The sequence below is a fragment of the Mustela nivalis genome (assembly GCF_964662115.1).
Source record: "Mustela nivalis genome assembly, chromosome: 5".
NCBI classification, from domain to species: domain Eukaryota; kingdom Metazoa; phylum Chordata; class Mammalia; order Carnivora; family Mustelidae; genus Mustela; species Mustela nivalis.
This window is the reverse complement of record NC_139024.1, coordinates 70,367,732-70,395,513: the sequence shown is the minus strand read 5'-3', so window position 1 is coordinate 70,395,513 and position 27,782 is coordinate 70,367,732. Positions and strand designations below refer to the sequence as shown.

Here is a 27,782-nt window from a genome sequence, read left to right as displayed (position 1 = left end):
ATTCTTAAATCTTTTATTTCTCTCATGCTTCATATTCAACCCATCAGAAAATCCCGTTTTTTCTACCTTCATAATATATCCACAGTTGCATTTTGCTTGTGAATTTCTGCCATTCTGTATATGACAGCTGTAACACTTGCTTGGCACTTCCTCTTGGCAGTTTCTCTCCTTCAGCTTCAGTATTTTCAAATAATAGAAAAAGAAAGAAAGCTAATAAATAAAAGGGCATGGTGTGGGTGTGAAATTCTAATTGCTTCTTAGAATGTCTTTGTTTTCAAGGAAGTTATGCTTAGAAACACAAACATGTAATAGAAAGAAAAATTAGAAGCAGAGTAAGACAACAGATCTTATACAACGGTTGAATACTGTGTTCTGTACGGAGTCTATCACATTCAGTGTTTAATGAATGTTCACTGACACAAATAATACTCTCTTATATTCATATAGTGCCTTACCATGTGCAGTGCTATTATATGCATGTCATAAACCTGTTTACTTTTTACAACAACCCTATCATTCAGTCGGCCCTGAAATCCTTGTGGGCAGAAACCACTTTGTACCCACGAAGGCTAGCAGTCCTTGTGGGCAGAAACCACTTTGTACCCACGAAGGCTAGCACAGGGCCTGGCACATGGTGGTTGCCCAGGAAATGTCTGTTGAGTAGGTGGACTCATTGGCATGGGCCAATTATCCTCATGTCACAGATGAAAAAAATAAGATCCGATGACTTGCTCAATATCATGGAACTAATGAGCAGTCTTCTAATTCCTAAGTCAGTGTTCTCCCAAATATTAGATTTAAAGTTTCTTAAAATTTTGGTTTCCTGTTCTTTATAACAGAATAAACTTTTTTTTTCAGAATAAACTTTTAAGAGGATTTTTAATTGCCTAGTATTATGTTCTTTCACTACCTTCCAACTTAATCTAAGTAAATATCAGTTTTCTATTATTTTCAGTCACAGATAAACCTAAGAAAACAATAATACAGGTATAGGCTCCTTGGTGACTCAGAGAGTCATAAAGTGTCCATTTACTGCTCTCAGGAATATCCTACTTTATTTAGGTTAGGCATATTGATTATGCTAAAGCGATAGTATTCTCAGAAAACATATATACTCTGTATATAACTATCTATTTGGGGAGTGGGAGTTAGAATAGGAATCATATAACAATGTTAACTCTGAGTTTCCAAATGCTCCCCCCACCAACTAGCTCACTTCTACCAAATTATTCTCTTTAATGGTTACTCCTGAGTCACCCTGTCACCAAACTCTGACATCTTGTTTCATTCACATGGAAGCATCTAACTAAATATATCTAGATGCTGTCATGTGGGATATGGTATTTCCTCTCCAATTACATATGTATCTTATTAACAAGCATCATTTCCAGATCCCCACCTCCCTCTGATGTCTTCTACATATTGAGTTCCCAGCCACCAGGATTAGCTTTATTTATCCTGTCCATTTTGCTCCCCAAAGCCTCCCCTTTCAGTACTCTAAGGCAGTCTTACTCTTCATTTTCATAAAGCCAAACCTCTCAATGGCAGCAAATAATTAAGTTAGAGACCTACCCCCATTCCAACTTGTTTATAACAGTGGTATCACCCACTTCTAATACTATTACTTCTCCTTCTCACAGTACTCATAAAATCTATTCAAAAATACCTGAAATACTGCTTTTTAATTCACAGTCACATGGTACAGACTTTAGGAAACATAAGAGAAGAGTGACAGGAAATTTCAGACAAAATGGGATAATGAGGATGATTAGCAAGCCCCATTTTAGGGAGCCAGGGCACAGAGCTGGTCTTCAATGGCCATTATATGATGTTTTCTGATTATAACCAATCTAAAGGCAGCTTTGGAATAATCAAGGAACAGTTATGCCCTATAGGTTAAGTCATCTTTGCAAGAGAAAAGAACATAAAAACTAAGAAAGTGTAATTTCTAAGGAGAAATTTATAATACCTTAATTTTCTTTAGATTTTATATAATCTTAGACTACTTTTTAACAGATAGTAGACCACATCTAATAAGCCCAGAAAATGTCTTTTACCTTCTCTCTTAACATGAACTGATTTAAAAAAAAAAAAAAAAAAAACTTAATAATTTAAAGATTCTCATGTATCTTAATGAAGTAGGAAAAGAGCTGGTGGTTCTAAGTTTTTGTCAAATCCAAAATTTACTAGTGACCGTGAATAAATTACTTTGCCTCTTTAAGCCTAAATTTCCTTGTCTATAAATGAGTATAACATTATCTGTTTCCCAAGACCATTGTGAGGAATAAATGAAATCATACATGAAAGGATTTCAAAAAATACGAAGGGGCAAACATCTGATAAATGTTATCATTCAATTCCAGCAAAAGAGCAGAGTAGAACAACCTGTCAGATGAGGGAGCAGACAACAACACATACACTTGGGAAACCCATTTCCCAAACGGCAAATTTATTCTTGTTTCTAGTCACCATACTGATTTTTCACTTTTTTTTTTTTTTTTTTAAGTAAGCTCTACACCCAGTGAGTTCAAACCAAGATCATGAGCCACATGCTCTACTGACTGACCCAGGTAGGTGCCCCTGATTTTTCATTTCTTAAGGAGGAGATAGCTTCAAAGATAATCTGTGGAGATTTATGGGGCTCTGGAAAATGATACTACTGTGGTAAGTATAAGAAAAATAAATGCAAATGCTGACACTTAAGTGGACTCATTATATTGCATTTTGTTAGAGTTAATTAAAGAAAAAGAAACAAAAAAATTGATGTAAAAATGTAGGGTTTTTACAGAAAATTAATATCTTCCTCTATGTAAAAATAGGTAACTAATTTTCTTTCTTTTTTTTTTTTTAAGATTTATTTATTTTATTTTAAAGGGGAGAGGGGCATAGGGAGAGGGAGGAAATCTGAAGCAGACTCTATGCTGAGTGCAGAGCCTGGGGTTTGATCTCATGACCCTGAGATCACAACCTGAGAAAAACCTGAGTCAGATGCTTAAGTGGCTGCACCACCCAGGAGCCCCTAGACAACTAATTTTCTGAGATAAACTATATTATATTTTCCTACACATGTTCCAATCATTTCTAACCTAGAGTTCCCAATCACTTGTCACTTTTGTATTTTAATCTGCATGGGGGAGCCTCTGCATGTCCCCAGTCTGCTTCCACCCTCTATGCTTTCCATTTGCTTGATCATTTAAATGCCATCCACGTGCTGTCAGCTCCAGTCCAGATCTCTCTTGATGGACAGATTTTATTATCCAACTGCCATTCATGACCCCCACTTGGATGTCTAACAGGACTCAAACTTAACATGTCCCTGATCTTTGCCCTCAGTCCTACTTACTCAGTTTTCTCCATCTTTGCTAAAGACTATTCCATTCCCCCTCCGATTACACAAAACATATTGGAGTTGCACTTCCATATCCATTTGGCAGGAAATCTTACTGGTCCCACCTTTTAAAGCATATCCAGAATCTTACCACTGCTCACCAATCCCACAGGTACCACTTTGATTTGAGCCAACAATATCTCTTGCCTGGATTGTTACAACAGCCTTCTCACTTGTGTCTCTACTTTCATCCTTGTTATCCCTATCCCCACCCTAACTCTGGATTTATTTTCAAAACAGCGACAGAGTGATTCTTTCAAAAACCTGCTTCAGTGCATTTTTAAAAAGTAGCCTCCATATCTGGTGTGGAGCTTAATGTGGGACTTGAACTCACAACACTGAGATCAAGACCTGAGCTGAGATCCTAAGGTGAAATCAAGAGCCAGTCACCCAACCAACTAGCCACCCAAGCGCCCCTTTAGTACATCTTATGCCTTTGCTCAAAACCCTTCAAGACTAACCCTCTTTATCCAAAGAAATACCTTATAAAATTGGCTCCACTATTATGTCTCTGACCTCATTATCCTACTACTCTGCTCTGGCCTATTTTGCCTCAGCTGCACTGGCTTCTTGCCATTCCACAAACATGCCACGTACATCCCTTTTCATGGTCTTTATACTGGTTTGTCTATCTGCCTGGAGAATATATCCTTTCATATAATATGTCTAACTCTTTCACATTACTCATTTTTTCACTGACTCTCATATTGACCACCTCATTTAAAATTATAATTCTCCCATTCCTTTTTTCCTCTCTCTAAATACAAAGCACTTATAATTCCAACATGCTATTTATTATTTATTTTCTATCTCCCTCTGTTAGAATATAAAGACCATTAAGGGCAATGTCCAAAGTAGGGTGCCCAGTACTCCATAGGTATTTGTTCAATGAATGACTTTGATTTCTTGGTTATGAAGACTCTTGAAAGTTGAGTGTGTACTGTGTTAGTTTCTTACTACTACTTTAACAAATTACCATAAACTTAGTCGCAGAAGACAACACACATTTATTCTCTTAGTCAGAAATCTAAAATCAAGTTGACAGCACAGATGTGTTCTTCTGGAGGGTTCAGGGAGAAAGAAGCTGGTTCCATGCCTTTTTTCTGGCTTCTTGATGTTGCCTATAATCTTTGGCTCCTAGTCCCTTCCTTATCACTCCAACCTCTTGCTTCTGTTTTCACATCTGCCACTTGCTTCCATCTCCTGCCTCCTTTCATCAAGACTCCTGTGATACCTTAGAGCAACCCAGATTATCCAGGATAATCTCCCCATCTCAAGATCCTTAATTTAATCACTTCTGCAAAGTCTTTTTTGCTATATAAAGGAACATTCATAAATCCTGAGGATTGGGATTGGACATCTTTGAGAGGTCATACTTCAACCTTCAAGCACATGAGGAAGATGCTTTCCTGGGTTGGTATGTGAAGCAGAGCATTATCAGCCAACCGCTGAAGAGACATGATAAAACTGCTGTATTTCCAGTATATCAGGCACAATAAGGGATAGCCAAACAGAAGCTCAGGCTTGTTTTCAGATAACTTGAAAGCCAGACAATATGATCTCTACTTGAATAGGCATATACTAGGGATGCCTGCATGGCTCAGTCATTAAGTGTCTGCCTTCTACTCAGGTCATGATCCAGGGTCCTGGGATCGAGCCCCATTGGCTCCTTGCCTCTTCCGCTCCCTCTGCCGCTCCCCCTGCTTGTGTTCCCTCTCTTACTGTCTGTCAAATAAATAAAAGCTTAAAAAAAAAAAAAAAAAGAATAGGCGTATACTAGAGATGGGAAGGCAACCCAGCAGAAGAGGGCTAGAGAAGTTTTGAGTTAAGAGGTAACACACAAGGCTGAGAACTTAGTCAGGGGTAAGACATAACAACTCTCCTAAACCACATTCAGGTTTCTGGACCTGGTTCCAAGGGAAACTGGAGACCCCTCAGGGGACTTACACAAGGAAGTGGCCTGATCAGATTTACATTTTAAAGCCTATCACTCTTGTAATAATGTGGAAAAAGAAAGTGAGAGTGTGAAGATGTGGGAAAAGACCAGTTGGGAGAACATACAATAACAGGTGACAGAGGTTTGCTATTATACTAAGCTGTAGTCTCTTCTCTGAAAATGAAGATCGTATTATGACCAGCCTCTCCTGCATCTTACAATGATCCACTGAGCACACATCTAAAGCAGTGAGCTGACCGTGCAGACCGTACTGGCTCCTGCGTTGTAACACTGAGTCAGACTTCAGCTGCCTGTTCCCATCACAAAATTACAGAGACTGCTTCAAAGGAAGGAAAGATACTGATTATATCTAACACAACATATTTAAAAAACAATAAAATATTGACACAAGCACGGTGAGATAGTAGCTAGCCTCTGCACCATCTTATGAGGTCCAAAAGACACATCTGTCCAATACCTCTTGCTAATGGAGATAAGACATGATTACGAGCTCAGAGAGAATGTTGGCTCCTGGATTTCGGTGACAGCGAAATGAGAAACAAAATCGCCACTGGGACTCTTGGCTGCCGAAGACCAAATACTATGAAAATGAACAACGTAGATCGTCCTCCAAAGTGTTTTTCTTCATGTCTCCAAGCAGTGAGCTATCACAGTACTGTGTGTGGAAGCATTGATGTGGGCAGGACACATGGCTTCAGGTCCTGTCTCTGTCACTTACTAGGTTTACCAGTGGGAAAGTCACGTGAACTCTTGAGTCTCGGTGACTCTTTCTGAAAATTGAGATAATTATAGAAATACCTCACCATGGTTTCAGAATTTAAGGAGAAAATGCTTATCAAGGGCTAACATGGTAGATGAACTAGAATAAATAACCAAAGGCCTCTGTTATTACTAATGTTATTTTTGCTCTTTTTTTTTTTTTAATTTGACAGACAGTGATCACAAGTAGGCAGAGAGGTAGGCGGGGGGGCGGGGAGCAGGCTCCCTGCTGAGCAGAGAGCCTGAAACAGGGCTCGATCCCAGGACCCTGAGATCATGACCTGAGCCAATGGCAGAGGCTTTAACCCATGGAGCCATCCAGGAACCCCCTGTCCTTTTTTTTTTCTTATATGTTTATGTTTTATACCTTTCAAAGAATTGCAAAGAGCACCCTGAAAGGTAAGGGAGGCAGAAAAAAGGCCATCAAGGAAGCAGCACAGGGAATGTTAGGGTCAATACCAAGTCATCTTTATCAAAGACAGAACATACTCGCCTGTGACTCAAGCAAGGATGGAGGAATTGTGTTGTAGTCAACGTGCGTTAGCAAAGAGCAGACTGAGAGCGGGCAAGGGTAGATGAAGGCGGGAGCCAAGGGGAGAATGACAGTATTGATGTGCTGAGAGCAGCTCATCTCCTAGAGTGTCTGGCTCCCTGTCACCAGGAATCTGACAGCACACGAGGAGGAGGATAAAAGGGAACACTGGCCATACTCTTGGGGCTGCAGCTGTCCTCTCTGTGAAAACATAGGCACATTCACCCTCCTTAAATGAAACATGGGAAGAAGCTGTCTGCAGCCTTCTCCAGAGGGCATTGTTGGAGTATGAAAAAGAACCACTTAAAAATAACAAGACCGCCATTGTCAACAAATGAAATTCTGCAGATAATCTCATTAGATATTATCAAGGCCCAGAGAGCCCAGGTTTCAGAGCTTTCCAACAGATTTGGACTGCCACAGCTTTTAAGTCGCACATGATTAGACCCCCTCAAAAAATAAATAAAATAAAATAAAAGATAATCTAATTCTCCAAAAGCAAAGGGTAAGTGTAAATCAAGGATAGGAAAAAGAAACATGTCTACATGACCAAGCCTTGTCGGAATGGAGGGGAACTGAAGAACCACTTACCTGACATTCTTTCTTTTTGATGCCCCATAAACTCAGGCTGGGCTGAGTGCATTTAATCCTATGGAAAAGAAGTACTTTTGTTTCATTTCAGCAAAGTACATTAAAGGAGGCACTTAGAATGGCTGACATAAGATGAATTTAGCAATTTTCAGAACTAAGAAGGATTAGATGTCTTTGGCAGACTAGACAAGATTCATTACTTGCCACCCTCATACGAAAAAGATTTTACCTCCCCATTACCCACCCTGATTTTGAAAAACCTCCCCTTTCTCTGCTCAGTCCCCATGATGGGATAAGGAAACCCTAAGTGTCCCAAATACAACCTCAGTTAGGTGTGGAGACTAACAAGAGGATGCTTGCTCTAAATTCTAAAGTCCCAGGAAAAAACAAAACAAAACTGTCCATCTCAAATCAAGTGTCCACTCTTGGTCCAATTAGACATGGCAAGTCTCACACCACAAACATGCCTCAGGGAAGGGAAACTGGAGATTCAATAGGGATCCTAAAGTGTGTCCAACTTACCTTTTCCTTCTCTCTCTCTCTCTCTTGTTCCCTACCCATGGCCAAAACACACCACTTGCTATTACTTTTTCTGGACTTCCTCATGATTTCCTCAGAATGGAATGCCCTTTTTCTAAGATCTACCTGTTGGAAAAAGAAATCAGACACAGGCCTCAAGAACTTGATTTGGGAACTGGTCAGAATACATGCTCAGACTCCCAGATCTTAAATTAGATTTTAGTATGGGAAGCTGAAAGGACATGGATCTTAGTAAAGGTTACAAGATGATGTCCACTTGGGGATGTTCAGAGTGGGGCTTCTCTGGTATATGTTAGTTCCTTACCAGAAAACACATGTGGATATTGACATATGTCTCATGGAAGCCTGGTATTAGGGAAGTTTGAGTCTTTTAAATCCCAGCCAGGCATTTGGAAATCATAGCATTACTGCCTTAAAAAGATCACCAGTGCTATATTGTTGAATTAGTCCCAGCTGACATAATATCTCATAAATAGAGTCACAGAATGCTCACTGGCTGTGAACGATCTCTTATCTCCAGAGCTACAAGCCCTTGAAGGTACTAAGTAAGCATGACCGTCTTGGCCTGCCAGGCACCATCTCATGAGGATGTCTCTTCTCTCTCCTCTGAAGTGACATAGGACTTAAACACTGTGGTTTTACCTCCCAGATTGGTTTGTAAACATTGTGCCCTATGTTGAGTGGTATGCACTCTGTCATCAGTTTCAATCCCAATGCAGCTGCTTCACTGAACTTGCTGGAGAAAGCTCCTCACTGACAAAACTGGGGACAAAAATATCACCCTCTTAGAGGGACTGTGAAAATTAAACAGCAATGTATATAAAACACCTGACACATGGCCTGGTATGAAGGAAGTACCCAACAAATGCTAATCACATCCTTATTTCCTGCAGGAGCAGTCTGTATCCTATTGACATTTGAGTATGTTGTCTGTATCTATGTACGAAAATAATAAATGAATTAAATAGAAAAATGGCTATGTGAGGACAATGCCTCCCATCACCTGACCCAGAAACCTGCCAAATGCCTAATGGGGTGACACGGACCTCTTCCGTGATGACAACTTTAAACACGACAAAGATACCAGCTTCTTTAAGCTAATTATGCCTTGGTTGTGGCTAAACCTGCCTGTCTTCTTTGAAGCCTTTTCAGTATCCTACTTACATGTGCATAAACTCGAGGTGTTTATGAGCCCCCAACATTCACTGATCACCTACCATTTGCCAATTACTGCATTAAACACTGCAGATACCAGATGAGCAAAAGAAGCCTGTGTTCTAACGTGCTGACAGTCTCATTCCTGGATGCATTATCTACTTTAACACTTAGCTTAATGCTCGCCGCACGTTCACCAATCCACAACTCATACAACATAATGATTTGTAAGGTTTTCACCTCTTGGTCTTCACATTCTCGAGCTGGACAATCATGATCTCTTCCACGGGGGATGCTGCCACTACAAACCCAAGTGCAGACTTGCTCTGCTTTCATTAAAACAGCATCTTCCCCACTGCCATCAACATAGCTGATGTTCACTAGATAATGTGTACAAATAAATTTACACAGTGCATTCACAGAAATGGTCACACTTACTGTACCTGGACTTCGCATAAGAGCGGATTTACCAAAGCTCCGTGGAGTATAGTCTCTGCTGGGTTTGGGGGTTTTTTTCTGTATTTGATAAGCCTACCTTTTGCTCAGTTGGCTTTTTGGCCACAAAAAGATCCCTGGGTCTTTGTCTTCATGGAACAATCTTCAGAGTGTCTGCCAAGTTTCTACTGTAGGTTCAGACCCAAAGCAATATATTTTACTTTTTAAATGTGAATTAACGTTTCTCCTAAATCTTTGTCTTTGTACTTACCATCCTTGGAGGTCATCTACTACCTTTGCCCCCATTCAGAGATATGCAAGTTCTTCTAACGGTTTGAGGTCAGATGCCAAAGGATCCTCAATCTGGAATGATCGTATGTTGTCCTGAGGCTGAGAGGTTTTTTGGTGCTTCTTGTTTGTTTTATTATTTTTTAATTTACTAACCACATATCTCTGGAATCTTAGTCATTGTATTTCTCTACCTAGAAAAGTTCATTTTCCTTATTCTTTCTTATTACCTCCATAATTCCCTAATCAAATGAAGGACAGTTCCATAAAAATTGCATTCAGATATACCCCACATTTAAATACATGTTGTTTTTTATAAGTTTGAGAAACCACATTTACATCTCAAATATATATACTATTCTCCAAATACTCAAGTGCTTCTTAACCCACATTTGCCCTAATTTTCAGGTGATGTCACCAGTCCAGTGCAAAATCAGGTCTGCAGTGAAATACCATATCCATTCTGCTGTGTCAGTGCCCATGCCACACTGGTGATTAAAATTTGAGAATCACTCCTATGCCCATGAGTTTATTTGTATGTATTTTTGATATAGGATGTCCCAGTTTTAAATATTGTGTAACTTTATAGAAAATGACAGATAATCAGGAAACCTCAAGTTGAATGCAAAATAGCTGAAAAGGAATTCCTGAAAAAGGAAATCCTCTTTAGCAATTCCTACACTCAAATCAACAAGTTAAAGGAGATGGAGAGGATCATCATTATTCTAAACACTATCTTCCCAAGGATGGACAATCTATATTTCTAAGGAAGCTGTCTTTATTAAATAATGGCCTCTCAGTTCAAAAGAACTCAAGAACGCCTAGATAAACAATATGAAAAAAACAGGAAGATTTCTTGTTTTAAAAAAAATAAAATTCTTCAAACCCAAACTAAGGAAAATATTTCCCACTGGTGATAATGATAACGCTGATGCCAATGACATTTGTATTACTTACTATGGGTCAGGTGCCCTACTATAATATTTATATTAAATATTTACTACACACTTATTTTCATTTAATACAAAAATGTGATAAATTTAAGTATCCTATGTAAATAGGTTAAATATTATAGATCCACATACCTATTTCTATAATAGAGGAACAAAGAATATATAGAGCTACCTTTCCTGATTTTGAGAATTCACAATATATGACACATAATTAGATATAATTACCCACAAAAGGTAAATTAAAGCAGTGAAATACAACTTCTTCAACCATGAAATTAATGAAAGTTAAAGAAAATAGTGGTAGGGAGAAGACATTGAGATTATCAATTGACTGCCATTGATAGAAGTATATAAATAAGTACAACTTTCTCAAAAATCTGTTTGACAATATATACAAGAACCTCAAATATTTTTATACTCTTTTCTCAGTAATCATTTTCCGGCATACTTCTCAGAAGTTGACAAAATGAATTACTGTAACAACTGAGCTAACAAATCTGTATATGAGTCAAATTGTTCCAAACCGTTTGCTTTCAACAATTATGAAGAAGGACCAATTAGCTGGTAGATCACAAATAATTTTGGTAAAGATTACAGTGATTTTTTAGCATATAATGAACTTTAAGGGAGTTTTAAAAACTGTATCACTGCTATAACTAAGTTTTAAAATTCTGATTTACATGTGTATGTTAATTTTCTCAATGCCTACATATTTATCTATATATACACATAAAATTGAAAAATAGAATTGAGTTAAATTTATTAAGAGTAAGTTATATCTACCTATTGACAGTTAAGAAAAAACTAAGAACTTCCTCTCACTAAGAACCCCATTTTCAATAAAATTGAAATTTTGTATTTATTAACTATTAATTTGTAATAATTTGTTATTTGATCAACTTTTACTTCAAAATATACTTACTATACTGCAGAGAAATGTAATTAATCTATGCCACTGAATATATTACATTAAGATAAATTTCTAAGGAGGAAGTACAATGGAAATAGGAAAAAAACAATGATGCAGAATTTCTTGGTATTAACGAAGAGCTTTTATGTATTTTTTTAAAAAATAGATAACTGTATCAAATCACTATGGCACTAAATTTTACCTGAAACATGATAAAATATTAGAATTCCTTCACAGTTATTTAAGCTTATGATAAAAATTTTAGTTTCCTATGTAAAAATATGTAGTACTTTGTAAAAATCATTTTAGAGGGTGAGTAAAAACTTGAACAGAATTATTTATCACTTCAACACATTCTGTTTCTCAAAAATTAAGATTTGGAAATGAAGCTTATAACACTTGTCTTCATCTTGTTTCAGATAGCATCATGTTTTCCAATTTATCTAACATATATTTCCCAGGTTTTGCTATACAGATTATAGTGGGCAGAGCAACTACTCTTACTACATGCAGCAACACAGAAAAGCAGTGAGAGAGAGAATGATCTCTTCCAACCAAGGGTATTTTCAAAGAGCTGCTAACATGGGACAAACTCAGTATATCAAATCATCAGCCTCTTGGACACCAGCTTTCAAACAAGCTTATTTTAAAAGCATCTGCTTTAAAGAATCAGACCTATAAATACAGTGAACAAACTGCTGGCTGCTGGCAAGGGGGGGGGGTGTAGGTGGGAGAGGGACACAACGGGGGAGGGTGAGTGGGAGACCCAGGCTTCCACTGCTGAAACGAATAACTCATGGGAATAAAAGGTAAAGCATAGAGAATACAGTCCGTGATATAACAGCATTCAGTGGTTAACAGATGTTAGTGACAGCTATGGTAAGCATAGTATAAGGTGTAGAGATATGGAATCCCTATGTTGTACACATGCAACAAATGTAACACTACATATCAACTATATGAAAAAAATAAAGTAATGTTAAAACAATCATTGCCTTTCAATTTAGGAAAGAGCCTTACATTTAAAAATCACAAAAACAAAATTAATGGCATCTCTTAAGGACAAACAACGTTCTTAGGGATTTTTTCACATTTATCATGGTCAGTTTTCTTCAAAAGTTACTCAATTATTTTGAGTATTATTTTAGATAATAGGAGGCAAGATGTTCTTGAATTAACTACAGAAAGAAATATGGATAATATCAAGTATCAGGAATTACATGTGAAAACTATTTTATGATCAAGGCCCTCCCCTCCACTCCGCCCAGACAAAATATGAAAGGAAAAGAAAAAAAAGAAAAGAAAACCGCAATAAACCTTATTGTTTTGACCCTTCCCCAACAATCCCAACTAAATTCATAGCTTCTGATACATCTTGGCCTATTGCAATGGGCTTCTGTCTTCCCATCATTCCAACACAACTTGCTTTCTAGAAGGTCAGCCAGCCCTGCACGTGTAAACTTCAGCTTTAATGGTTTCTACTTGGTCTTTGTCTGGTTCACTTCTCTCAATTATTTGACATAACTGACCATTTCTCGTGAAGTCTGTTGTCTTCCCTGACCTCTAATTTTTACTCTTCTGGATTGAACCATCCCTTCTAAGTCATCTCTTCTATTTTGGATCCCTGAAGTGGTGGGATACTTCAAAGTTGTTCTTAGTCCTCTCATGGCCCTACATGTCCGGGGGATGATTCCTTCTGCTCCAATGGCTTTAACCATCACCCCCAAGCAAATGTGTTTTAAATATATATCTCTCAGGGAAATATTTCTTAAAAGAGGCCTCATTTCTCTTTAAGCTTTTCATATATCTCAAGTTCAACGTATCCTCATTGTCTCTCCCTACCACACTCATAATCCTCCTTTCTCTCTTGCCCCAATCCCTTCATTCCAAACCAGTACTTCCCATCCTGGGGTACAATGCAAAGCACTATCATCTTCTCCCAAGAGTCTTTTTTTTTTTTTTTTTTTTAAGATATTATTCATTTGAAAGAGAGAAAGAACATGCGAGCACAAGCATGGAGAGAGGCTGAGGAAGAAGGAGAAACAGACTCCGCATGGAACAGGGAGTCCATTTGCTGAGAATATGTTCCCTATCACCAGCCCATATTAATGGTATCCACAAATCTAAATATGGTGTTCTGTGGTCATGCATCAGATGATTGATTTTTACATCACTGACATATAAAGCACAGTGTAGCAGATAGCAAGCACTGATACGTTTGGAAAGAAAAGGAGGAAATAAGGAACCAATGGAGAACCTTTTTTTTTTTTTTTTTGAACCTTTGAAATATTCCTTATAATAACATTTTCTAAGGAACTCACGGTATATTTTAAGGCATTATCTAATAATGTCTAATAATTTAAGAATAAATAATATTAATCCCTTCCCCATTTTTAACCTGAAAACAAGCTTGAAGATGAAAGAGGCATGTCCTAGAATGTGTTCCCAGGTTCTTGGACAAAAGGTGATGCATAATCTCTCAATAGTTAATTCTTCCTATTCTCAGAATTTTCTCTTGCCTAAAAGAAACTGGGTGATACAAGCAACCAAAGTTAAGATGCCCTAAGAGTTCTCATATTGAAATGAGAGTTTTAAAGACACATGTAATGATTAAATCACTTCCTTTTTGTGAAAGACTACTCGGGTGAAAGATAGAAAACGTTAACTTATCTGTTCAGAACTGGGCCACTCTCTGCGACTGTCCTTATGCCCTTCAGTCCAGGGTTAAGTTCTTTGTTCACTTTGGCCCTGGCTGAAGGGGAATGGGACTTAAGGTAGAGATCACACGAAAGCCGCCATTTTGTAAAAGCTATAGGAGATGCCACAAGAACTGAGATGTTCACATGCAACAAGGGGTGAACATCAAAAGAAGAGTAAAGACAGTGGAGAGTAGACTGCTTTCTCTGAAGCTTATCAGAGTTCCTTTGGTTGAGAAATCAAGACTTGAAATCTCAAGATAAAAAGCTCGCTTTTGACAAAGTCAGTGAGTACTGGCTTTCTCTGGAAATACCAGAGAAGTGGCTTTTCTGGCAACCAATCTGTTTTTCTTATTACTGTATGCAGCTATGTGTGAAAATAGCTCATGAAACCCTTCTCAGAAATATTAAGGAGTTTAAGAAATAGATACATGGAGGGAGAGGAATTCTAATGTTTTATGTAATACCCTTTGTATCAGAGACAAGTTACACCATGTAATGCTTCAGGTTAGAAATGAAAAAGAAGCTGGATGCCAAGTCCAGATTCTAAGATGTCAGGCCAAGTGAAATGGAAGGAAAATTACTATTGCTAGATTAACTATAAAATTTGAGAAATCACAAACTCAGAAAAAGCAAAACAGTGGAGTGGGACCTCTGTCAGCAGGAGCAGCTAACACCAACTGCAGATGCCCAGGATTATCCTTTGGGCAAGCAAGGTATCAGGTAAGAAAAGAAACTAGGTAAGAATTTGTTTTCTTCTGGGACCTGGCCTAAGGGGAAAGGATTCTCTCTGCATCTCAAACCAGTTTGTTTTCCTCTTGGACTTCCTGGTCTGAGATACAGAGAGAATTTGGTCTCCCAGACCAGGTTACTTTAAATGAGACAAGTTCTATTTAAAATTGCTTTCACCTTTAACTAGAGAAAACTTATTATGGAATTACTTTTTGCCCTTTACAGTATCACAGATACCCTGACAAAATATTACAGCCAGTGATTTCTAGGTGGAAAAGTAATGTGGCTTTGAAGCCAACATCCCCGAATGAGATAGCAAATTATATTGTATCTGATAATACTGATTGCTATACTCCTAATAAAACTAGTCATGCTGCTGGGCCCACTGGGCCCTTTATATGAATTGATTCTGTAAGCTGCCAAGAAGTAAATATTCCTATTATTTTCATTACACAAAGTAGAAAACGAGACCTAAGTGACTTATCTTAGGTCACATTAGCTAACCCAGGTGGTCTGGCTCCAGTACCCATGTCACCTCTTAATGTATTATATAATTGCATAAATTCCAAAAACTATTTAGCCCAGCATTCAAGGCCCTCAGTACACCACCTGCTTCTGCTAGCTAATGTCTCATTTGTTTGCTCCCTTGCATCGCAGAATTTTAAGATTTGTCCCATACTCACTCTTGGATTTCTCTCTCATTCTCTCTCAACCTGGCTATAATCTGTCTTTCCACCCTATCACTTTACTGAAACTGCTCATCAAGTTGGCAGTGACCTCTACATAGTAAATCCAGGGGGTCAATTCCCGGCCATCTCCTCAGGTCAGTTGTAAGTAGGATCTGACGTGACAATTTCTCTCCTCTGTTTGGTTGCCTTTCTTCTCTTGGTCACTGGTACCTCACAATCTCTTCATTATCTCAAAGGTCATTTCTTTTCAGTGTCTTTGCTGGTTCCTTCTCCTCTTCCTAACCTCTAACATCAGACATCTCCAAGGCTCACCTCTTGGTGATTTTCTTTACTATGTCCACATTCTCTCCCTTGGTGATCTCAGGCAGGCTCATGGTTAAAGTTAAAAGTCCATGTAGATGCCACTGACCCCTGCCCAGACCACTTTCCTACCATCTGCACAAATAACTGCTTATTCAACATTGCCACTTGGATGCCCAACAGGCATCTCAAATTCAACACACCCATGATGGAACTCCTGAATCCTGACTCCCTCAGAATACCCAATTTGTCTTCATCTTCCCTATTTCTGTTGTTGGAAGCTCCATACTTCCAATTGCTCAAGTAAAAAATGTTGTGATTTGTCTTGATTCACAATGCATTTTCTTTCTCTCATACCAGAAACCCTACAGACTCAACCTTTAATAAAACTATATCCAGAATCTGACCACCACTTATCACTCCATAGCTAGTACCCTAACCAATGGTGCCCGGTTTCATTCTCAACAATGTCTTAAACAATGAATTATAGTTGTCCTAGCACAAAGCGTTGATCTCATCAGCCATCCCTATCCCAATGTCACCTCTCTGATCTCATCCATTAATCTTCCCTGCTTCACTCCACTCTAGCCCTACTGGTACCCTTGCTAACCTTCAGTAAGCCAAGACGACAACTGCTTTGGGGCCTTTGTTCTAGTTATTCCCTCTGTCTAGAATGCTCGTCTCCCAGATCACCACATGACAATTTTCTCACTTCCTTCAATTCTTTACTAGAGGTTCAATGAGAGACGGTTTATTCCAACAGGGAACCTTTCCCTCCACTTGGAATCTCTCTGCATCTCAAACCAGTTTGTTTTCATCTGTTCATCTCTTGTCTGTATCTACTCCACTTACATCCTTCCAACATATTAGATAATTCTACCTATTAATTCATTTTTACTTATTATTTTGTTCACTGATGTATCTCAAGGGTAGAACATATCTGGCACATATCTGTAAATGCCCAGCAAATGCTTGCTGAATGAAGAAACAACCACATATACACTAACGACAGATGTCACTATGCCTTCTTAATCTTTTTTTCTTTGCTGGTTCATGGTCTTTCCTCTTGTCTTGATCCTTCCGCTTGAGATAATCATCGTCAAAATGTCTCATCTTTGGTTCAAAAAAAATCCCTCACCTCTCTCCCTCCCCATTCACAGGTTAAGAATAGAAGCAGACTAATAAATGTAACACAGAAACTCTTAAATTAAATATTACTTACAATTTTCCAAAAACAGTGATTAAACTGAGAGATCCATGATGTTCCTACCGAACTGCCTTTAAATGCCTGGCACTGAGTCTCAACCATTTACCTCTCAACTCGGGTTCACTTGTAAACTTCCCATAGTTTAGATGCAAAGGAATCCCTGACCAATACTGCCACCTACCGATGAAGAGGATGAGCAATCAGTATGAGAGAGAACATGAAATCCAGTTTAACAAAAATTAGGAAAAGAAAATCATGAAAAAGTTCATGAAGTCAGTAAAATAAATCGATTTTCCCAAAGAGTGCTAGCAGGGAGTCTATGTTGAACTCTACAGCAGCAGTGAATAAAGATTATAAATAATTATAACCCATTTCAGAAAAGAGGAAACATCTTTGAGATATTAACAGGGCAACACATCTTCTATCATAAACGAGCTCTTCAACTTTTCAACAGTAACTCTCTTAAGAATTAAAATGTCTGAAACTCTTAACAAATATATTTGTTGCTTTTATGGTTTCTCACATACAAACAAAAATTAATCCACCACAAGATTTAAAGTTCATTAAGAAAAAAAAAATTAATAGAAAAAACATTTGGGTTAATTCCAGGCTATTTATATTTGAAGCTCTACACTAATAAGTTTCTTCTCTTTAGAAATGTAGAGAGACCTCTTTCTTGATTGTGTAAAAGCAACATTGTTCAAGATCAAGGATTATGGATCATGAGTTCTAGGGACTTAAAATGTAATGGCATCTTTGTATTTATTTACCAAAATCTGGCATTCTTTTCATCATCAAAAGCCTCTGTGTCTGCCCCCACTCCACCACTGCCATCACCAATACACATACTGGGGGAATAGAAAATGGTAAAAAGTTAGTTGACATATGCTTTAGAAAGTCATTTATCTAAGAATTTTTTTTTAAAGATTTTATTCATTTATCAGAGAGAGAGAGGGGAGAGAGCGAGCACAGGCAGACAGAATGGCAGGCAGAGGCAGAGGGAGAAGCAGGCTCCCCGCCCAGCAAGAAGCCCGATGTGGGACTCGATCCCAGGACGCCGGGATCATGACCCGAGCCGAAGGCAGCTGCTTAACCAACTGAGCCACCCAGGCGTCCCAAAAGTCATTTATCTAAATCATTATATTCACTCTTCTTTTTTTGAAGTTGTGCAACCCTATAATGTATTAAGCAGTTAATTTCATGTTTACATCATTAATTGCTTTCATTAACTTAAACTATTACTAAAACATTTTAGGAAATTAATATATATTGTCAAAATCAAAAACAGAAGACAATGTGTTTTTGAAAAATCCTAAAGAGCAAAAGTTTGCCTAAGGAAAAAACTAAGGCGGGAAACAGTTTTTTATCTTGCACATGTCTTCCCAATTTAAACATCACACAGGAGCAACAGGAACAATAAATGAAGTGGCTTTTAACAAAAACACAAATACAAACAAAAATGTGGTGCATTCATAAACATAGAGGATTAAAAGTAATAATTCCAAGAGAAGATACTTTAGAAAAATGCTTTTAATTATAAAAATTTTTTAAATAAAAAAGCAATGGCACAAATCACAACAATGTTATTTAAGTGATCATATCCACAGGCTGCTCCTATAATTACAGGCTAAAAATTTACGACTGTTCTCATTAACAGCATTTTCCCTCCTAACTGGAATGACATCAAGAGCTTCCGAGAATGTGTAATTTTCCCTAAAATACTACTAAAAGTATCATAAACACAGTGTGTGCAACACTCATTTACATCACCTTTTATTTACTACACGCTAAACTCATAAAATATTGAACATTTCTCACTTCTTTTCTCTTATTTACGGTTCAGAGGCTCATCTCTTGTCACAATATGGTTTGTGCATTAAAATCCCTGGGAATAGTACTTTCCACAGCATTTTAATAAATTTACTCTGATTATCTAAAGTACACAAACAAAAACTTGTTCATATGACTGTGTCATACCCAGAAAAAAATAATGCTTCCTGCAGCCTTCTTTAGGAATTAAAAAGAAAAAAATAATCCCTCTTTCAGTAGAATGCATTCTTAATCATTTCCGGATTATACTATCATGCATATTTATACGAATAGGGCCATAGGTAAAGCCAGCTAAGACTTCATAAATTTCACTTAGGAGAACACAGCATACATGAAGTGATTTGGCTTTCACTCTTTTGTTACCCATAATCCAGTTATTCCACATGGATATATTTTATTTATTCTTCATATAGAAGTATTTAAGAGTTCCGTAATGGCAGTTTCTGACAGTTTGATTTGCTTGATCGCAGATACGGTTCTGCACACATACGTCAGATGAACTGAAAACAATGCAAATCACTTCATGCGATACAGCAGGGAGAAGTGGGATGTTATTGTTTGAACAAATGATTCAAAGGGAGGAATATTAATATCCGATGGTGACAGGAATACTGTTGAATTCGGTCTATTTTAAGATGCATTGTCTTCACGACTTGCCAAATACCTGGTATTTGTGATCTTTTCGGTTAAAAAGCAAACCTAGTTGGGGAAAGGCAGACTGAGGAGGAGAAAAAGGAGAGGAAGCATGTATTACCATGTATATGATTTTAGGAGGAAAAAAAAAAAAAAGTGAGAGGGAAGAGAGTATGTTTTCACCTAAAACAAACTGTCATATCCGGGCACCTTTCACAGAGTCTAAGAGCCGCCAAGCTAATTAACCCCTTTTCGTCTGACTCTAGAGATCTTTTGTTTGCTCATCGTATTATTAATGAATGTAATTCCGGCAGCAACACAAATCTGTAACTTCTTAAGGCTTCAGAGTGTCACTATTCGTCAGTTGGGTACATGTGAACAATAGAAGAGTCCTGCCCTTTCTTTTATTTGCTCGCTTGCCCCAGCAAGGAGCCTCGGGAGGTCCTCGTGGTTCTCTGCAGCTTCAGTCTCCTACGATGGCTTAGACTTGATGACCCACTCGGCATTGGGGTTGAGCTGATACAGGTCCTTCATGTACGTGTCGTCGTCAAGACAGCGTTCTCCTATCGAAGAGACACTGGATGAGGCAGAAACGGTGCAGAGGCTGGGATGCAATATTTAAACTTACGCCTCGTGGCTTAACTCTGAAATCTTAGACTTCAAAATGGGTCTCATCCTTTCCCATCTCCCAGAACATTATAAGACTTGGCCAAAATACTGCAAAAGTCAGTTTCACAGGCTTTCTCTAGAGGAATGGGTTTCGAATTAATTTAGGAAGTTGAAAATACTTTGTGTGAAGGGCTTATGCACCTTTATTAAGAGCACCATTATTAAGAGGGGTCTATCTAAGTAAGAAACAATACTTCATTCCCAATATCTAAGAGTAAAAATGCAAGATCAAATAAATAAATAAATATATATATGTGTGTGTGTGTGTGTGTGTATTTAAATAAACTTTGCTAACAGAGTTGACATTTCCAGGCTTCTAACAGAGTTGAAGTTTATTTTTTATTTATTTTTTTATTAACACATAATGTATTATTAGCCCCAGGGGTACAGGTCTGTGAATCGCCAGGTTTACACACTTCACAGCACTCACCGGCAGTTTATTTTAAGAGTAAGCCTTCATATGCCCATGTTCAAGTTTCAGTATTTACTAACACTTTTGTGTCCCAGGCAACAACTCCACAAAACTTAAAATCTTAAAATATTTTCAATTATTATTTTGAATTAAACACTATTTCATTTATTTAAGTTTCACCTAAATAAGGCCCAAAATATTACTTCAAGGCCCAAAATATTACTTCAAATTTTAATAGAGGTGAGTACAACAGACTGGTAACTGGAAATGGGCATCTGAAATACAAGGCATGGTAAGAATCAATCCATTCATTCTATTTCTATTCCCGAAGTTACCAATGTGCTTGTATTCGTATGTGTGTATATCTGTGTTGGTCTTTGTGCGAGTGTGCGTTATTTAGAAGGCAATCAACAGTGGCAAAAATAACTTCTGCTTTCACTAAAAATATCTAGTACTGAGCCATAATAAAAATGTAATCCTAGCCTTAAATAAGCTCAGCTACTTCCTTTATTAAGATGTGATGTAAGCATATAAAAAAGAAAGAAGTTTTGAAAAAGTTCATTACCATTCTAGAAGCTCCTACTATTTTAAGGCAATTTGCCCTTGCTGAGGTTTAACACAGATAGGCATTTGTATGGAGGAGCTCAAATAGAGTCTGAAAAGTCGGACCACTGTACAAATCCAGAAAATTCATCGACTATCTAAAGCATGCTATATTTAACTTCTGATTTTTTTTTCTCTTCAAAGATATAAATAATAACCATTGGCAATGTCAAATCAGCATATGTAACACAGAGAGAAACAAAATGTGCTTACCAATATTTCCTCCAATTTCATACAAAAAAACTTCTCCTTTCTTAAGAGTCTGGGCAATCCCACTATTAGGGACAAAACAAACTGATTAGTTGTATCATCAAGCAGCTTGCAAGTAAATCACTTTAATGTGCTTGGGGAATTCTGGCTTGTATGGGAAATTCATAAGTTAGACACACTGTAATTATCTAACGTTTGTATTTTCCCATCTGTTAAGTGTGCCAAATAGGTAATAAAAATGTCACACCTGTAAATTAAAATAAACAAATGGACTCATACATCTGAGCGCAAAATAATACATCAGCATCTAAATTTGTAAAATCAAAAAGAAAAGTAACATAATGTTGTAGCTCCCAATAAAATTATCAGTTTGAGGGTGCCTGGGTGGCTCAGTGGGTTAAGCCGCTGCCTTCGGCTCAGGTCATGATCTCAAGGTCCTGGGATCGAGTCCCGCATCGGGCTCTCTGCTCAGCAGGGAGCCTGCTTCCCCCTCTCTCTCTCTCTCTCTCTCTGCCTGCCTCTCTGCCTACTTGTGATCTCTCTCTGTCAAATAAATAAATAAAATCTTAAAAAAAAATTATCAATTTGATCAACTACTTTGCATAGGGGCCAGAAAGAGCCCCTAAAACTACAAAAAGTAATATTTCCACCTCGGTTTTCACACTGCATTTATTCAGTAAGTATTTATCATGGGTTTGCTGACCACTGCCCCAGTGTACAAGATGAATGTAAAGAATAGGACCTGGCTCAGAACCCTTCCGGTGCCGGCCATTCAGGTACAGGGGTTCCACATACTCAAAGTAGGAAGCAAACAGTCATTTTGAAGGTTTCATAAGGAAGAGATGCATTTACAGAGTTACGATCTTCAAAGAATAAACTCTTCTAGAACTTTGGGTTCAAATAATAAAAATCAGTAAAATTCAGTGGTTTTCAAAATGCTGTATACAAATTACCTGAGAAACCTGCTAAAAATTCAGACCCAGAGCTCTAGAAACTGATTTTGTATGTCTAGATCAAGCCAAAGAATCAGCTTTTCAAATGCTCGTAGGCAGACTGTGATGCACAGAAGGGTTTGTGAACCACTTCTGTAAGGCCCCGAAGACCTGGAACTGTGAAGGGAAAAGCAGATCTGACTTTTATTCAAACCATTACATATGGCACAGTTAAAGCTCTCCTAACCCACCGATCCCATGACTCTTCCAGGTTATCCAACTCAACTACTCTGCTGTCTGGAACATGATAGACACTTGGGGCTGCACACGCCCCCATAGTTAAAAGCCACCTGCCGAGTTGTATGCTAACCAAGAGACAGCTCCCTTTATTCCAAACCGGTGTATGCTTGTTTTTAAAATTAAATAATAATTATTTTATTTGTAATATAGCACATAATGCAATAAACTTTGAATATAAAAAGAGTGATTATTTCTATGAAAAGTAAGCTGAATGTTTTGGGAGACTTGTGTGGGGGGTAGAAATGAATTAAATATTGCTCTCAGATTATTTCTCCAGTATCTGTGCTCTTGTTTTACTTTAAACACACACACACACACACACACACACACAAAACTGGATTTCCTGGGAAATACAAGCTTTGCATAATGCTAATAAACAAATCCATAATTAAAGAAATGGCAATAGCCTTTTTAAAAACTGGTGAGTAAATGTGAAATTTATTATATATTCACTTTATGTCATTCATGTGTTCTTGTCTTTGGTGGAGAAAGTAGGGGAGGGAAAGGATGAGGGACAGAGGGTTTCCAACTGCCCCTGGGCTGATGGAATGTGAGTGGGGGGAAGAAGAGAATGCGGTGGGAGAGAACATATATATAAACACTTATGGAGAACTTCACTTATATGGCCCAAAGAGATAGTGCTAATGCACTTCATGGTCATTTTCCTGGTTCATTATGACAAGATTATAATGCAAGTCCTGTTATGGTACACTCTTAAAGAGATTATAAATCTAGCTTAAAAAGAACCAGGAAAAGCTGGGGCACCTGGGTGGCTTAGTGGGTTAAAGCCTCTGCCTTCAGCTCAGGTCATGATCTCAGAATCCTGGGATCGAGCCCTGCATTGGGCTCTCTGCTCGGAAGAGAGCCTGCTTCCCTTCCTCTCTCTCTGCATGCCTCTCTGCCTACTTGTGATCTCTGTCTGTCAAATAAATAATAAATATAATCTTTGAAAGAAAGAAAGAAAGAGGAAAAGCTGAAATCCAGAAAAGCTGGATCCAAATCCTCTGCCTTCAGCATCCCCAAGCATAGAGAAAGGAGCTGAGGAATGTTTGGGGGTGGGGGGTAAACAGTGGATAGAGAGGTTTACCAGATTTCCCTCTGGGTAGAGCAGGATAGGGCAAAGGGAGGAGGTAGAAAAACAGATTCCATTCCAGGGGGCAGCAAATGCTTACTTAATAACAGCACCCTTAGCAGAAAATCTAAATATGCAGAGGACAATTGTCACAAACCTGGTGCTTTCTACAGCAATCATGCTATACCCTAAATATTATAGTCACAGTCGACTCCATAGTCACCTCTTCCATCATCCGCAAGGACAGCAATAAACGTAGACTCAACTGAACACTTGGGTCCTTAGAGCAAATGCTGTGTAAATTAACTATATCTAGGCTGAAAGACTTGCTTAGGCATCTGAAGTCTGGCCAGATGATCTTCAGGTAAGAAGATCTGGGAGAAAATGGGCAGTCATCCCTAGTGAGCAGATTGGCAAGAGTTGGTATCTACTATGTCACAGCAGGAAGCAGAGAGGAAGTGGATTGATTTCATGAAGCAGAGACACCCTCTAGGGAGCAAAGACCTGTAACTGCTTCAGGGTTTTATTTCCTAAAATTCCATCTCCTCTGAGACTCTGCTCCAATGGCCCCAGATCCGTGACGGTTGCTAGACCCTGGCTTGTAAGGAGGGTGTTTAAAGGGCAGCCTTTGGTATTGGAAACCACCACACATTTGGAATTTAGCACCACCACCTATCAAATGCATGACCTTGCAAAGTCTCGGTTTTCTTCTCAGTAAAACAGGAGTAGTACTAGTGCTTACTTCGCAGTACTGTTGAGAGGGGAGTTGGTGCTGGCTTACTGAAAACTCAGATACGACCAATAAGCTTCTTGTCTATTTCCCCACCATCTGTTACTGCTCAGGCTCATCTCTTCTCCCAATTTATAAACCCTGAGGGAAGAGACTTTAAAATACATCTTTATACCCCTTCTGACATCTAGCAGAGGACCTTAAACAGAGCAGAGGCATATTAAATACTCATGGTACTGTATTCACACTGGAGAGGTTTTGGCAGAAAACTTCACTGATGCCCTTGAACATTACAATGCAGACATGACATTCTATAGAAGACTAATTCATAAGCTAAGAGGCCAGTGCCCCACATATCCCTTTTGAAAAGTTTAGATTAATTTTCAATGAGCAGAAATGAGGGGAGAAATCATTAAGATAATAACTCCAGTTTAAAAAATAATAAGAATTACTAGTTTCCGATGTAGTATCACACCCAGTGCTCCATGCAATATGTACTGTATGGAGACTATCATAGCATGATAAAAAAAAATTAAAAAATAAGAATTAGAAGGATAAAAACTGAAAACCCAATATACTTGTTAAACCTCTAAAATTTAAGAAAAGCTCTTGTAAGATGTCAAAGAAAGCATATGCTCTAATATCATCAGAGGAATGCCAAAGGCTACCAGAAGACTCCTCCTACCCCAGCAGCACCAGAACAGACGAGAAGGCTCAGTTGTCCCTAACAGGGACAGTGTGCTCTGTGTCCAGAAGACCTCAAAGCTCCGGGGACTGCCTGTCCTCTCTTGATTCTTCAGACCTTGCTTTTCAATTTCAGCATCTCTTCCTATTCATTATATTTCAGAAAAAGTTGTATTTTGTTTGTTGGTTTTTATCCCACTGTATCTTATTTAGTGATTTTCCTAACAGTCCCCACAGAGTAACTAACCTCCCGTCCACACCTTCTGGAAAGAATATCGAGTGCTCTCATATGCTAAGCCCATTGCAGGCACAGTGAAGGCAAGCTCGGACAGCCTGAGCCCAACAGGCTCAACTTGCCTACCAACTACCTCACATGAACCCAGCTCATCGTTCCAACTGTCTAATTACTAAGTCTGTTCTTCTTTTCTGTGGGGAAGACAAAACAGTGAAGTACCTCCCATCACCCCTAGTTGTGTGTGTGTGTGTGTGCATGCATGTGTGCATGTGCATGTGTGTGTTAGAGGGGGAAGGGAGACCGCGCACGTGAGTGTGTGAGTTATACTATGCAATGATTAAAACAAAACAGGCCTCTACCTTTCTTGGCTGAGAAACCTGGCAAGTACATCACTGGCTTTCAGTTCTTCTGTTAGCTGTATTGCCATGGAAACTTTCGAAAGATGGGGAGCTTGCACTCGAATCACTCCCTCAGGAACGTCAGCCTGCAAAGCAATGATGACACTGGAACAAAGCTGGCAGCAGCTGGGACATGTAGCTCCGTACAAGGCATTATATGGGAAGTGTGCTTAACTGCTATGCATTTCACTTCACTACATAAAAACCTTAACTACTGTATAATGCAATTTGCTAAATTACATCAAACCTCAAATATCCTCTTAATGGTGATAGGGGAACTTTATAATGCCTATGCAGTAATGCTTAATTATTTTTAAAGATGTAAAGAATGACAGCAATAACCATTACTGCCATATTAAGTGCTGATTTCTGAGTATTATCTACTAGAGAGTGCTTCTTCATGTAGCAATTTATGAAATTGAATCAGAAAGAAGTTACTTTGTGTGCTACTGCAATGTATGCATTTAAAAAAAAAAAATCTTCCCATGCACTGACCAAATCTCACAGAAATTTCTGTTATTGAGAGTCCTTGAAAAAAACATGCTTTTCTATCCATCTGTAGCATGTCTGCTTCTGGCTTGGCTGTGAGGCTTACACTGTGACCACACACTTGGAACTTCAGATGACCAATTCCAAATCTTATGCCTATAGATGTTAAGAACTGTTTAGGTGTTTGGTGAGATGTCCGTGAAAGACTTTGAGGACTGCAATATCAAAATATCATCTAGGGCATTTGAAATACCAGGTTTAATTAATTCCTAATCATTCCACTACAATAAATAGTAATTTATTATTTACAACTATATGTCATGAACAGACCTTAGGACAAAGCATGTACAAATTCTGCTTAAAGTGAATAATACTATAAAACTCTGTTTCATTAAACTGAAATTTACCAAGTATTGACTGAGAATCAAGCATTGGGCTAGGTCTACTTACCTGGGAGATAAGTAAGACAGAAGTCTTTTAGTACCCACTATTATTTTGTGCTCACAATACTTTATTTATTTATTTTTGTAATGTACATGATCTTGAATTGCTTTTACCCCCACCCCAACATAAAGCATGGATATACCATGAATAGAATTAAGGTGATTTCTCTCGAAGTTCAATAAGAATGACATGACTTTAGAATCAGATCACATCAAAAGGGAGGTGGCTCTGAGAGAGTTACACTTTCTTCTCAGTAACCTGTGGAATGTAGTGCAAGAGTAACAAAGAAGCGATACTCATCCAAGACCACACAAGGAAGTGTGGGATCATTTAAAACCATGGTTTTGCTCCCCAAAGTGCACAAGCACCTCTTAAATCTGTGGAGACATGGAAGGGGGCCTCACACCCATGTGTGAGACTCTGCTGTCCTCCCCTAAGCCCTCAGGGAAGGGCCACAGGAGCATTCCCTCCAGCCAAAGACCGACAATGCTTTCAGGAATGCCCGCTGGCCATCCTGGTGGAAGAGGGACCCCGTTCCTAACGTCCTTTAACTTCCCTTCCTGGGGGTTATGTGCTCAACCCTATCCCTGAAGCATGTCCCACTCCCAGCCCATTCCCAGACCCCTCAACACCTGCTTCCCTCCCATTCAGCCAGCGCCTGGGCTTGCTTTGCTGACTTTCCATTTTGGGGGCATATATCTTGGTCTGATAACAGTCTAGTCTCTCACCTCTGCCTCTCCCCTATGATGCAAATCTAACTTCCCTTTTTCTTTAATTCTGTGACAATTTATTTTCATTTCTAACACTGAAAAATGAGCTGCTTCTTACAATGGATGGGGCACCTTCAGGTGGTCGTGTGCCATTTTGTTCCTTTCACAAGCCGGTATTAAATCAATGGTGTGTCTTCTAACTCGGGGATCACGCTCCATGCCCTGTTGCCTTGGGTTCCATCACTAACCTAGATCCCACTGTGCTCATTCTACCTGCTGGCCTGGTCTCACCTATTTGT

At 38.5% G+C, this 27,782-nt stretch overlaps 1 protein-coding gene across 12 annotated transcripts in view; it reads right to left on the bottom strand.

Annotated features, from left to right (window-relative positions):
* ARHGAP18 (Rho GTPase activating protein 18) overlaps window positions 1-27,782 on the bottom strand; it is a 283,705-nt gene that overhangs the window by 69,158 nt on the left and 186,765 nt on the right. For 3 of the 12 annotated variants that reach the window (XR_014311936.1, XR_014311937.1, XR_014311938.1), the window contains exons 13-14: window positions 7,750-7,872; window positions 7,221-7,285 (exon numbers count right to left, since the gene is read on the bottom strand). Coding sequence is in view for 7 of the 12 variants with exons in the window: in XM_082731212.1 (XP_082587338.1) it covers window positions 20,067-20,158; window positions 21,493-21,554; window positions 25,802-25,926 (279 nt within the window). In the remaining 5 variants the exon portion in view is untranslated. Of the gene's footprint in view, window positions 1-7,220; window positions 7,286-7,749; window positions 7,873-18,644; window positions 20,159-21,492; window positions 21,555-25,801; window positions 25,927-27,782 lie in introns of those variants that run through there. The other 9 variants (XM_082731212.1, XM_082731206.1, XM_082731213.1 and 6 more) reach the window with 5 other exon arrangements.